A 13,811-nucleotide genomic window follows, 5' to 3' on the forward strand; every position below is an offset into this window, starting at 1 on the left:
TTTGTATATCTCCAGAAAATGTAGTTTGATTTTCTTAGCGTCATCCATTATTATAATGTCTGATCCACAGCTGCCACCTAGTGTCTCCATTACACATACTCCCAGTCACCTTGTCTTGTATGGCGTATTCTTATGGCTGACAATCTAGTCTCTACATTTTAGGGGAGCACATTATAACGATAATTTGCTAGAAAGACAGCTATTTTTTTTATGTCCATGTATGTATGGGAAGAACAAACAAACTCTGTGTACACATTCTTGGGTTATATTTCCAGCATTGCATGTTGAGTTGCTGTGCAGAACTTCATACAGCAACCACTAATAGCAAAAAATCTTTCATTGAACAAATAAACAGACCAAAACATGGCCATACATCGCCAATTGGCCATAATGTTACATAAAAATATACCACGCGGTGACCCACTGCAGAGCTAAGTAAAGTCCTGGCGCATGCACCAATCATTTATTTGACATAAAATTGACGTAAACACAGCCTAAAATGTATGCAAGTTATGGCTTTTGTTTTAGTCATTTTTTTATTCTGTTTTTTTTTCTTTTTTTAAGTGCTGACTTCCATCTCTCATTACTAAAAAAGATACTTATCAAAAAAATGTAAAGTCCAGCACTGGAGACGGGTGACAATCTTCTTCTCGCCAAACCCGGAATTAAATAGTGCTACCTATCAACTGGTCATTCTTCAGTATAGCTAGTGACACTCATTAAGTCATGATCTCAATCCTGAATCTCCAGCCTAGCCCATATACTGTATATTGGAGCCATGTTTAGCAAAATAAATTGCATATTTAAAGGGGTTGTCCACCCTTGGGGGAATATATGTATATATAGAAAACAATTTTTTTTTTTAGTTAAATGCATGTATTTGGGGCTAAAAATCATTTTTGCGTATCAGTTTCATTAACATTTTTGTACCATTTGGCTTTTACAGGCTCTTTATTTCCCTGCACATTCAACTTTCTCAGTTAACTCATTCTGCATCCAGCAATAGACAAGTCAACACAGAGGCTATAGGAAGCAAACGGTGCCAAATTTTTAATGGAACCCAATTGCAAAAAATATTTTTAGTTGCAATTGCATGTATTTAAATAAAAAAATGTTACAAAAGGTGGATAACCTCATTTTGTAATGCTTCAGATATATTTTGGCTTTAAAATATTAAGAAAATATAAAAATCACTGAAATTTTTTGGCAATGTTTTTGCTTAATTTTGGTGCAATATTCCAGCCAGTTGCATCTTATAAAAATCTTATAAAATCATAAAATACCGCAGGGATGGCATGCTTTTTTATGCCTTTAGGCTTCTCCTTGGGACTTCAAAATGTCTAAATAAAAAACTGTACCTAAAGAAGGTTTCTAAAAAATTACATTAAAATCATGGCATTTTTACAAATGCCACAAGAACAGTATGGCCCTCATATAGTAATCAGTTTGACGCCAGTTTTAAGCCCCAAAAAGCTGCATCTTGCTAAAAAAAAGTTGGACATTCTGCAAAATTGTTGCTTTTTGCATCATACTTAGCAAAAGTTTAAAAACTTTTACAAAAATTGATTAAGCCTAAAACCAGAAAATTTGCACTTGCTCATAGAAGACATAGATTTCATTGTCTGACATTAGAACAATCCGAAATGTGCCATTTTTTTTATAGGCATGCACCCTTTTATAAATTTGGCACTATGTATTCTAATATTTATTCATTATTGTTTTGTTTTTTTTAACTAAAAACTTAATATATTTGCTTATTGTGTAAATAAGACCCATACAAATAATTACCAGGAGAAAGAATCCCCTTAAAATTCATATTTTTATAATTTTACCTATAAAAAAATACAAATTTTAAAAAGTCCAATTTTTGTTTTACGTTTCCTTCTTGAAAAGGTTACAAAAAGTAGAAAATGAGAATTTTTCTCTGTCTCTCATTCATAAAGTGTCACAGGAAGGGAAGAAATAGATACAGACACATCCCACGGTGGCTTCATTTCCTGTAAAGAAAGAGCTCAGACAAGAGAAACCAACGACGACGTTTATTAAAAAGGTACTTGAGAAATAGGAGTACCAGTCGTAATGGAAAACCGGTCTTTGGTGGGGGAGGGGAGTTTCCATTGAAAGTCACATTTTTTAGATCTCTTCGTAGTAGTAGGTTATCTGGAGACAGATGGCAATATCCACAGTGGATGGGTAAGTTTTTCATGCCATGCTGTAATTAAAATAGAGATGTACTAACTGGTTCGAGGGACGATTGATTACCATTAGTAGGATCAGTGCAATAAAAACTGTATAAATGGATCATATAACAGTAAAACTCCATATGTGCCATGGGATATTGTTGCATCAGACATTACATCTCAGCCCTATTTACTTTTTCATGAGCTGCAATACCAGAAACAGCCCCAAAGGCAAAAGTGGCGCTGTTTCTAGGAAAAAGATTAGTCCTGGAGACAAATCACAGGCAACTCCTGTTACTTATTACTTACTTTTTTCTCTGTGTTGTTACGGTTGTAGAATTGATGGTGGTGTACTGCCCCCAGTGTAGATATTATGTCACGTCCCACGTGCGTATCAATGTTATACAGTTGCATTATACCTTCATTAGCAGTTGATTCGGGGCCCCGATGCCTAGCTCCCAAGACAAGACTGTGCAGACCTCAAGTCCAGAGAACGATGGGACAGAAAAGGAACAGAACAGTCAATGGAGTCGCAGGAATGGTGCGGCCGGCTCCCAACTACATCAAGTAATGTCTGTTAGTAATAAAAGTGTGATTAATACAATCATTTTCAGTACTGATATACCTGTGTTATATTAACAGCACCATCAAAGTCCTTATATCATGGTGAGCCCTCCAGCATCTTCCTACCTGCGAGCTCTGCTACATGAAAATAAGCAAGCAGTTGTGATCCATCCGGTAAGTGGAACTTCATGTTCCAAAAAAGTAAGTAAAATAGTAAGAAAACAAATTAGCATTCAGTGTATTGCTTGTACTCTGTACCCCTGATGAAGCCAGATTAGCGGTGAAACATGCTAAATAGTTTTTCTGTCTCAAGGCTCTATAAAAACATTGTTTAACTGCAGAAATTGGTATAAAATAATATAATAACCCTTACTTACCAGTTCAATCACCACTCCGGTGATCCTAGATCCTTAACATAAATGATGTTACATCCACCAATCAGGGGTCTCAGCTGTGACGCATGTAAGGGATGTGACTGTTGAGGTGTTGCTGAAGGGGGCTCGCAAATCTTAGGTTAATTCCACAAGAAATATATCGCCACGCCCCCAATGCACTTCCAGGCTAATTTGCATATGCCCTAAAAGCACTGGCACATCGAATTACTACAAAACTGGTATTGTTTTTATTGTTGTACTAGTATCTATACAGCCGTACCACTAGTTTCATTAGTAAAATCATCCTGGAAGGTTCTCTTTATGGGTGGTAGGTCAAATGAAAAATGTTAGTTCAGTTGATACAGGACTTGCACCGGGGTTCCCATTTTGATGGGACACCCCTCCTTCTCTGTGCATTCTCTTGGTTTAAGATTAGACATCAGCTCTGCTTTTGTGCAAAGCCATTTTGCACTTGTTCTCCTGCCTGTTACCTGACCTCTTACCGCTATGAGATCATGTTGATTCCATCCGATAAAAGATAGATGGTTTCTGCATAATATTTGCATTATAACATATGGATATGTTTATTTTAATCAGCAGTCCTGTACTTTATAGCTAAAAAAAGGGCAAGTTCCTATAGGATAATCCAGTTTCATGGGCGTAGTGCACCTTTAAAGATCAACAGCAATTAAAACATCAAATAAACATAAAATAATAAAAGCCTTTTCCCAACTTAAAAGGAAATGATCAAGACAAAAAAAAGAGAAGTGTGTGGTATGCTCCTCTCTGATCGTTATTAGAATAATTATAGGATTGTGTCACCATTTGTGTGTCTTAATTCCTGGAGATGATGAGATGATTATGGAGTCTATTACTTCAAAGTCTTGGCTTTTTCACTAATTGTGATATGAATCATGAACCAGTGAGACCGGAAAACACTGGAAGGTTTCTGATATCGGACATCCGGTGACTGCAAACAGAATTATTATAAACCCATAAACATCTGAAATGTGTTCAAAAATCGAATAATCATATTCTAAGGCTGCAATAAGGCAGATGGGACAGGACAGTTGGGCGGCGTGCACATTTATGCAACATTTTATATTTAAAGGGAACTGTACGCTACTCAAGAGTCATTTGGGCAGTACAGATCAGGGGAAGAGTCATGATGACATTTAATGCCTCTACCAACTTGATTGACATCTCACAGGCCACCATACATCATTTCAAACCATCTCTGGTGCATGCGCAGTGTGCACTGTACTTGCACTGAATGCCTTCATAGATGACTTAGAATGACATATTCCAATCTGTGGCCAATAAAGCCAAAAGGGCAGTAGGACTACATGACTCTTCCACAGAACTGTAATTAACATAACCCAGTTTTCTGCTGAATGTTAGAATGCACAGGTTATATTTGGAGATTGCTGTTGCAAAGTAATATATCTCTATCATAGTGATCCCGAAAACAAGACTCTGGAGCCAGGGAATGGAGCTCTGCACAGCCATTGAGAATGGAGCAAAGTTGCACATGCTCCACCACCACTGTTTCTAGAGCTGCCGGAGAAAATCAAATAAAGCACTTGACTTTTTCCTTCAGTCCCATAGACAATGAATAGACCGTAGGACTTCTCCATCCAAAACAAGCTTCTGTAGCCCCGTTCTCGGGTTTCCAGAGCCCTGTTCTCAGGATCGTTTTGTTGATCGACCCAGGAGTTGGACCTTCCAGTGAGCAGCAAGGTATATATAGGATAGTGGATAACTTATTTTGGAAATATCCCAAAATACTATCAGTCCTGACTTTCACCTAAAATGTATCTCCCACTCTGGAGGAACCAGCATGTCTGTTTATTATATGAACAATCCATTGATTTCAATATAAACTGTGTAATGCTTTATTCGTCCTGAGAAGGCGCTGCAGGGAATTTGATCAACTGTCACCCGGTTCGTCTACAGTCTACAGCTGATCGTTAGAGGTCACCTTGTGATTAGCTTTGCATCAGGAGACCTTTCTAACAGAAAATGAATGTACAAAGCAGCCAAATCATTCTTTTTTCAGGAGGTGGGGGTAGAATAGAACTGCAGATTTATTCTCACTTTTTATCTCAGATCACCAGAGACACTGCTTCTCAGTCTCCTGTGCTACATCTGGCATCTTCCATTACACCATCATTACCATCATCTTCATCATCATCATCCTCATCATCAGTACCAAACCTGCAGTCTTCAAGATATTTTCAAGTAATAAACAAACCCAAACAAGTGCACCCTGTGCCTCCAGGTGAGTGTGGCACAGCTACGACCATGTAAGAGGGTGTACAACCTGTGTCTAATCTGACATAAGAGAAGTCAAATATCAGTCATCACCAGTGTATGGATCGAGGTGAGATTAAGGTGGTACCAGAATGATGTGTTTTACTTGGGACATAAGCAATCGTTATCTCCATCCTCACAGCATGGACAATGCAGGAAAGAACAAATCTGAGAAATTATATAATACAATCAAGAGTAACTCTACACAATAATAAACTCCAACAGTTCACACATCGCCTTCTTCTTTCCTTCCAGCTGCAGCTGTTGCTATTATTCCAGCACCCTTTCTCAACAGCTAAGTTCTAGCCTACTAGGCCCAGCTTCTTCATCAGTCTGGAACGTCTCTCTCTGCAGTCAATAGTTTTGCATAAATATTTGCAGTCATGTCTTCAGTTGGGCAATGCTGTAATTTCAGAAACCCTTGTTCTTGAAGATCCCTTAGAAAATAGAGCTTCACGTCAATATGATTAAGTCTTGGATTAATTCTTTCCATCTGTGCGAATGGCAGACATCCTTGGTTGTCAGGCACAGATTTAATTTTCCTTAGCCATTTATTGGCTTCACTTTCTGAGACCTGAGATACATCTTCCCAATATGTGGGTTATTAATATACATTGATTCACATGTAAAGCGCCATGGCATAAATGGCGCTATAATAATAAATAATAATAATAATCCTGCTTATTGTTTCTGAGAGACGTACATATGGTTTATCTTTGTTTTCTCTTGTTGAACACCTTGTTTCTATGTCTGAGTTTGGTTGTATTTTCTCATTTGTACTATTTGGTCTTCAGCCACTAGTTTAGAAGTAGTTCGATCATCAGCAGTTTTCTTTTCTGATCTTATTTCCTTGTGATGTCACCACATTATCTTTTTTGTCTTCAGCAAAAGTAGCACTTGATTGCCACTGTAGATATTGTGACATTTCTTCCTCTAGAAGTCTATGTAGACTGAAAAGTTACATTCATTTTTGCATTCTGAGTATATCATACCAATATGCTCAACTAAACTGCTGGCAAAGAGGATTCCCTTTGAGTCAGGAAATGATTTGAGACTAAAAGAACCTCACTTGGTACCAAACAGAACACCATAAGGAGGTCCTCAATCAAAGTGATGGTACCATATGGAAATTTACATACATTCCTTGGCCATTTGTGTCAATTGATACCTCTTTTTGTTTAAATTTCCCACCCCTACCTTTACAATCAAAGAGCTATCACCTCTATCAGCATAAAATATTCAATTTAACAATGTCCTGTAGAAAAAGATAGGCATCTGTCACTCGTCTGCCATGTAGAGGTCTACCAACTCCACCAGGCAAAGGGTAAGAGAGATGCAACAAGAGATGCTCAATGTGAACATGTTTATGAAAGCGAGAACTCAGTCCCTGGTCAGGATCGAAGAGGCCGGACACAGGTAATCCAACCAAGTTGACCATACTCAAACTTCCTTCCAGCATTTCTCTCCAGATAAACATATTTTTTCCACTTAATTTTACCTATAATTTCCCTATAGGATGGTCCTGTTTGAGCTCTGAACTTTCTAGCCATATACCATGTCTTGGCCACAGACAGTTTTATTGGCTCAGAAGATCCTCCACGTATTCGAGTATACATACGTATGGAGTAGGTATAATGGATAAGTCATACACCTGGTTCACCAAATTCACCACCTTTGTCCAAAAAACACGTCAAGTCTCAAACATTCCCACAACATGTGAATCAAGTCGGCAGCCTTCGTTTTGCACCTTTTACGTAGGGGGAATCCCGTTACCCAATCTTGATCAGGGGTTTTATATACTCTCTGTATCATATACAAGTGAGATCATCTATGAGCCTCACTCAACGCTAGCTGGGGCTCTACCCAAGATTTTGCAGCCCTGGATGTCCTCAATTGGGCCCAGGTCAGCCTAACATTTTTCCTTGTTGGATAGTATTGTCTCCTCATGTATTCTTATTAACAGCTGCTTGTATAGCCTAGAGATATGCTGAGCTCGCAGTCTCCCGTACCAAAGTGACAAAAGGATGTACAGCCACCGGTCAATTGGTACCTCTTTAATCTCACCCATCTACACGGCTGTGGTTTTCAAAGATGTCTGGATTATAATTTTGAGAACTGTGTTAGTTCTCCTTTAACGAATCTATACTGGAAGAACGGTTTATTTGTAAAGCGGATTATATCCATATGGTGGGTGTTTAATAGAGATTAGACATGATAAGCCCTCAGGTAAGTATGAACTGAATGGCAGGTGAACTAAAATATGAAGCACACACCTTAAATCTGGGAAATCTTTGATCCTCCCTTGACTTTCACCAAGTCTGACCCTGACAACATGTACTCAATGTGATTATGTTGTCACAGGATTCAATCTTGCTGGTCTGGGCTGGGCCCAACATGAATCAGGCTTCGGAAAAGGCGAAGAAGATTCTATCAGCAAGAAAAGTACAGTGTCTGCCTACGTACAGGAACTGTCCTCAAATACAGAGAGATTCCAAAAGAAATCCTTCAATGATGGTCCGAATAAGGACAGGTCAGTAATTGTATACAGAATTATCTTGAAGGATTTGTTCCATAAATGAGGCTGCTGAGACAAAATAATCCTGACAAAGTCCTGTGTATAAATAAACCATTTCTGAGCATTTGTGACAACCACTCTAATAGTCAGATATTGGACAGTTAGTATACTCTTCACATAGCCATCAAGATCTGCTGCTGGCAGCTTCCTTTGCAGTTCCCAACCAATGCCAAACAGTGATGTCCCTGTGATGGAAAACAAGTCCAGAAATGCTGCAGATCATGGTAGCATGTTTAGACCACGTAGGCTGCTCACAGTAGGAAGAGCAAAATGTGGCCTGGAGTCGTCATGTTGAAAAACAGCTCCTAGGACACTTTGGGTAAATGGCCGTACCACTGGTTCTAACACCAAATCAATGTAACGCCGAGCTGTAAGTGTACCTGGAAGGAAGAATGGAGGGGTCGGGTTACCGTGTAATCTGACACCTCATACAATAATCCCAAGAGTAGGACTGATGTGACAATACTTTCATGAAGGCCTCTTCATGGTGTGGCCCATGTGGTTTCCAAACCAAATTCCCTGGCTATCATTGAGTCAAATTTAAAAGGCGGACTCGTCGCTGAACAGGATAGACCTCCATTCCAGCCTCCATGGTTGTTTTGTTCTGCACCATGACTGCCTTTGAGATCGATGGCGTGAGGTTAATGGGACACCTGTAGTTTGACTTGTAGCTTAATGTTGTGTGAACGCCTTCTGATGGTTTGTGTAGACACTAATTGACATCTTAGGCTTGGTATGTGGTATTCAATTTTATTTGCAGAACAGAATGGGAATGGATCAATAGTGGAACAGGTGGTGTGGCCATTTCTCCAAATCTCCCTGGAGACATTTTTCAACACGGCAATACCAAGTTTCATGCGTGAACAGCCTGTGTGGCCTAAATGTGCTATAATAACCTGCAGCGTCTCCATACTTGTCACTCATCCAGCACATCTGGGACATCATTGGTCTTCAATTTCTCCGGGATCTTAATGATTTCCATGCACGATGCATTCAGCGGCAGAACCTTCCCCAGACGACCATTATTAACCTCAGTGATAGTCAGTGATAGCAGCCGAGGCTGTAAGTGTGGGGATTTCTGCACGTGGCGCTCCTACTCCATACTGAATCAATTGAGGTGTTTCGAAAATGTTGCTTCAATTTTTTCATCCTTTGTATTTTATTAACATGTCTATCCATCCTGTGATTTCCATACATTCACAACGTTTCATTCTTGGTATTGCAGTTTCAATGTTGAGGAGTGTACTATCCATCCTATGGAGAGGTAATAAATCTTATTTATGGGACAATCCATTTAAAGTTTATTTCCACTGATCATTTTTAGAGCTGTTTGCAGTTTGACTTTTCCTTCTAGTGAAAATAATACCAATCCTAAAGCTAAGGGTCTACATGGTGATTTTGGTCACATGCCATCAGGGATCAGAAAAGTTGCGATTTGCCTGCACCGTGCTCACACGTGACTATTTAGGAGTTAACTTTTTTTTTTACAGCCAAATTGTAAGTAAAGTTAAGTGCAACTTGAGACCAAAAATCTAGAAGTTATAGCTTTTTGGTGCCAGACACATTATGTTACATGTGACCACATTGACGATCAATCGATGCCATGCTGCATCGGGACTTTGCGATTTTCATGTTGTACAACCAAAGTTGTGTAACCCTCGCTGTGCTGGGATGTAATATAGACTCTCCTGTAGTACGTTAGTGAGTCACCTATTTGTATTTTCTCTTAAAGCTCTGATCTCATCAATCCCTTTCAGTATGGCTGTGCCTGTAAGAAAACTTTTACCGATCGTCAGCAGCTTTTCAGGTACTGTTGTTTGCAAGTCATATAATAGAACTTCTTCTTTCACTCCCAGTTAAGACCAACAACTGTTATAAAAAGCTTAATAAATGAGGACTAAAGTATCTAAAACTGAACATAAATACTAATATGCGCATCTATTATATTCAAATGATCACATACAGGGGTGTGCATGGTATTTTCACCCAGACTTTGACTTCATTATAAAAGAAATATGTAATGTCGCCATATGGTATAAGTAGATGATGGTGCCATACTTGGTACATAATTAGTGCTAAAATAAAGTACACATAAATAAAGCTGTCATAGAGTGCAAATTAATAATGCTACTATATAGTGCATATGCATATAGTATATATACTGTGATGCACGGTCCGGCCATGAGTTTACTAACCCAAACTTAACAGCCTCATAGGCCTTTTGAGTTCGGGTTGGAAGACCTGTGGCCAGACCATGTTTCACAGTCGTCTGAATTTGCCCTAAAAGCATAAAAGCCAGTGGGACCTGCAATCTAACATGGGCTTGTCTGAATTAGCCATTTTCACTGCCATACTAGCATTGAATATAAGAATATCTTCTGTCCATTCAGACACCTGCACAACGATCATAACCTGGAGGAAAAGGGCAAAATGCAATGGTTCATCCAGATGGAGGTGGTTCGCAGTCTAGAAGAGCAGGTGAGATACCCGCATAAGCTTCCATAAGGACTATTTGTGTATAGAGATAGTATCACTTACCTGGTAGCTCTTCATGCTGTCTAGCATTATAGGTCATGGTAGTGGGTTTTGAAACTTTAAAAAAAAAAAAAAAAACAGGAAAAACCAAGAGTAATAGTTATTTTAATTTTTATTCCATAAATTAATAGTACACGTGAAAATTAGAAATTTTGTAATATGTGTTAGCAGTGAAATATGCTTCTTTTTACTCCTGGACTATTCTTTTACTTTCAATTCATGAGTAAAATCTGTATTCAATAAAGACAGACTGACACATTACTGAGATAGAACAATAGCAATCTTTTTATTTATATAGCACCAACATATTCCGCAGCGCTTTACAATTCAGACAATTTACAGACATTATCAGCACTGTCCCCATTGGGGTGCACAATCTACATTCCCTATCAGTATGTCTTTGGAGTGTGGGAGGAAACCAGAGAACCAGGATTAAACCCATGCAAATATGGAAAGAACATATAAACTCCTTGCAGATGTTGTCCTAGGTGGGATTTGAACCCAGGACCTCAGTGCTGCAAAGCAACAGTGCTAAGCACTGAGCCACCATGCTGCTAGAAGATAGCAGTTGGTGCTTTTAAGAGTCTATGGATAGTGGAAGGAGGAGCTGAAGGCAGAGACAGACATTCTGCAGCAAGCTCTCCAGAAATTACAGCTACACTATAACTTTTTTTTAACTCTAGATTTAAAGTGTAATTGTCATGTCACAAGAACTTATAACAGAATGTCTGTGCTGCCTTCTAGCTCCTCCCTCTTCCTCCTCCCCCTTCATAGAATCTTATGAGTACCAACTGTTATCTCCCAACTCAGTAATATAAAAATCTGTATTCACTGAATACTGCTTTTACCCTAGAATTGAAATTGAAAGATCAGTCTAGGAGGAGAAAGAAGCGGATTTCCCTAAGATATATCACAGAGTTCATATTTTCATGTGCTTTATTGATTTATGAAATAAAAATTAAAATGAAGGTTTCTCTTTAAAGGATGATTTAGGATAATTACCAACAGAGAGTTTTTGATGCCCTAGGCAGATCCTTGAGACAATCTGTCACAAAGATAAACATCAATAAATTACCAATATTTCAGAATAAAACATACCTGTTTGTAATGCAGGAGGCAGACCGTGATTCATGGTGTAATTTAGTGTAGATGTGCAATAATTAAGACACCATGGAATCTTGGCCTTAAAAAAGATCTGTCAACATTTCTGACACATCTGTTTTAATAAATAATTATATTTTCCATTGAATAAAAGCGTTGAAACATTTTTTTCTTTAGGTTGTAGGTTGTGCCATTCCTCTGTTATAACTACTAGAAATTTATGAATAAATTGACAACTGGGAGTTTCCAATTGGGGGGCGTACAGTCTGACACTGTCCAATCAGTGCTGACTGTGTAGGGACACACCCCTTTGTGACATACCCCCAACTAGTAACACCCAGTTGTCTTTTTTAAAATGTCAAGGAGGAGTAACAGAGGTACAGCACAAGACAGAGTTCTTGGAAAAAAATGCTCCAGAATTGTTATTTAATTAAGAATACAATTATTTCCTAAAATGTTCATGTCAGGAGAGTAGACATGCTTTATTTAAAGTGTAAATTTACTCCAGCTTTTAAAAGGACCCATTCCAATAATAAAAGTATATTAGAGAATTGCTGTGAAGCACTGGTTCACTAAATCCAGTTTATGTCCAAAGTTAAAGCACCCACCACATTAATCGACCTCCGAAGACCCTTGACGGTCATTCTATCGGCCGCTCCTGCAGAATTCTTGTTTGAAAAGAGAGTTATTTTGTGCAAAAGTTCCTAGGTGGGGTCTGCAAAAAGAACCGCACTGATCAGCATAAACCAGGTCAATATAAATTTTATGGTGCAATATCTACCTATATTTTGGACAAAAACTGGATTTTCTAGGGTGGGTAACCCGGTGGAGTTTGGACCAGGACAGAAGTGAGCAATGCGGTATGGTATTATTATGTAAGGTTGATAGCTTCTGCTTCATTACAGCTTGCAGCTGAGAAACAAAAACTTCATGAGATGCAAAGCTTGATGATGGAAAAGCTTGGTGCAGTTCACATGTCTGTAAGTGGACAAACTCCTTCTAACATTGACTAATCTCTAGTGTCAGGGCTGTGAGATTCACCAACAACTGTCTTGTAATCTTGCACAGAAGCCGAGAGAATGCGGATTAATCCTCCAACCATCCCATCATTCTGGAGTGTCCCCTTGGCCTGGACTCAACCTCCCTGTCCAACTCCACAAGGAATTCTCTCACAGACTCCTGGCCTTAAGGAGAAAGATGATGGAGGGCAACAGTTACAAAATACACGAGAGTGGGTATTATTATTTAGGAACTATTTATCTACGCTGGTGTAATATTCATATTATGGGAAATGTTTTCTATAGATATTTATGTGTATGGTGCACTGATTCTACATTGAAATACAAAAGTATTGGGCCAACTACATATTACACCGACAGAAGCTTTTCTGACCATTCTAAATCTATAGCCATTAATATGGAGTTGACCCCTTGCAGCTATAACAGCTCCAGCTCTTCTGTGAAGCATTTGTGAGCTCAGACCCTGATGTTGGGGGGAGGCCGGGCTCACAATCTTCAGTTTTGTTGTTGGATGGGGCTGAGGTCGGGGCTCTGTGCGACCGCTCATGTTCTTCCACCAAACTCCCCCTCCATGTCTGTATGGACCTTGTGCACTGGGCGCAGTCATGGGGAACAGAAAGGGGCCTTCCCAAAACTGTTCCCACAAAGCTGCTGACATGATGTGCACCACATTTTCTTCAGTATTAGTAGCTGCATGTTTGCCACCCCGGCCGGGGCGCTGCGGTCACGGTACGGGTGCACGGCGGTCCAAGTGCTGGTATGGTCCGACCGGGGGCGCGCGACAGTCTTTATCAATTGTGGGGGTTAATAAAATAATAAAAAGGTTTGTGACGCCAGTTGGGATGTTCGGCCTGGTATGGCCGGGCACTGATGAGAGCCCCTGGGAGTTAGCTGGTGATGAGCAGTGCAAAATGATTAACCGTTCCCAACCAGGGCGGGCTCCCAGGGGCAAGAATGGCGCAGCAGAAAATAATTAGCTTCAGACAGGGTAAGAGCCAGTTTGTACCTTTCACTGGAGTTTTTGCAAACAGTTCCAGAAGCTTCTGTACAGTTCACAAACAAGGTTTTGGACAGACCTGCATGGTGAGGGTTCAGACTCTCTGCTGTGAGGTTGTGTAGCCTTCTTGCTGCTAATTATACCTCTGGTAGA

The 13,811-nt window shown here is 39.5% G+C and overlaps 1 protein-coding gene across 7 annotated transcripts in view; it reads left to right on the plus strand.

The window, feature by feature from the left end:
- The window catches only part of LOC141154303 (forkhead box protein P3-like), a 98,569-nt gene that overhangs the window by 62,031 nt on the left and 22,727 nt on the right, over positions 1-13,811 (plus strand). For 3 of the 7 annotated variants that reach the window (XM_073639971.1, XM_073639975.1, XM_073639977.1), the window contains exons 4-13: positions 1,944-2,050; positions 2,609-2,747; positions 2,823-2,918; positions 5,228-5,399; positions 7,793-7,961; positions 9,232-9,270; positions 9,739-9,813; positions 10,397-10,484; positions 12,548-12,622; positions 12,711-12,873. In XM_073639971.1, the coding sequence (XP_073496072.1) occupies positions 2,628-2,747; positions 2,823-2,918; positions 5,228-5,399; positions 7,793-7,961; positions 9,232-9,270; positions 9,739-9,813; positions 10,397-10,484; positions 12,548-12,622; positions 12,711-12,873 (997 nt within the window). In that variant the 5' untranslated portion in view covers positions 1,944-2,050; positions 2,609-2,627. Of the gene's footprint in view, positions 1-1,943; positions 2,051-2,133; positions 2,194-2,608; positions 2,748-2,822; positions 2,919-5,227; positions 5,400-7,792; positions 7,962-9,231; positions 9,271-9,738; positions 9,814-10,396; positions 10,485-12,547; positions 12,623-12,710; positions 12,874-13,811 lie in introns of those variants that run through there. The other 4 variants (XM_073639972.1, XM_073639976.1, XM_073639978.1 and 1 more) reach the window with 3 other exon arrangements.

The sequence above is a fragment of the Phyllobates terribilis genome, unplaced genomic scaffold (genome assembly GCF_046119375.1).
Source record: "Phyllobates terribilis strain yellow unplaced genomic scaffold, ASM4611937v1 Scaffold_7__3_contigs__length_470593459, whole genome shotgun sequence".
NCBI lineage: Eukaryota > Metazoa > Chordata > Amphibia > Anura > Dendrobatidae > Phyllobates > Phyllobates terribilis.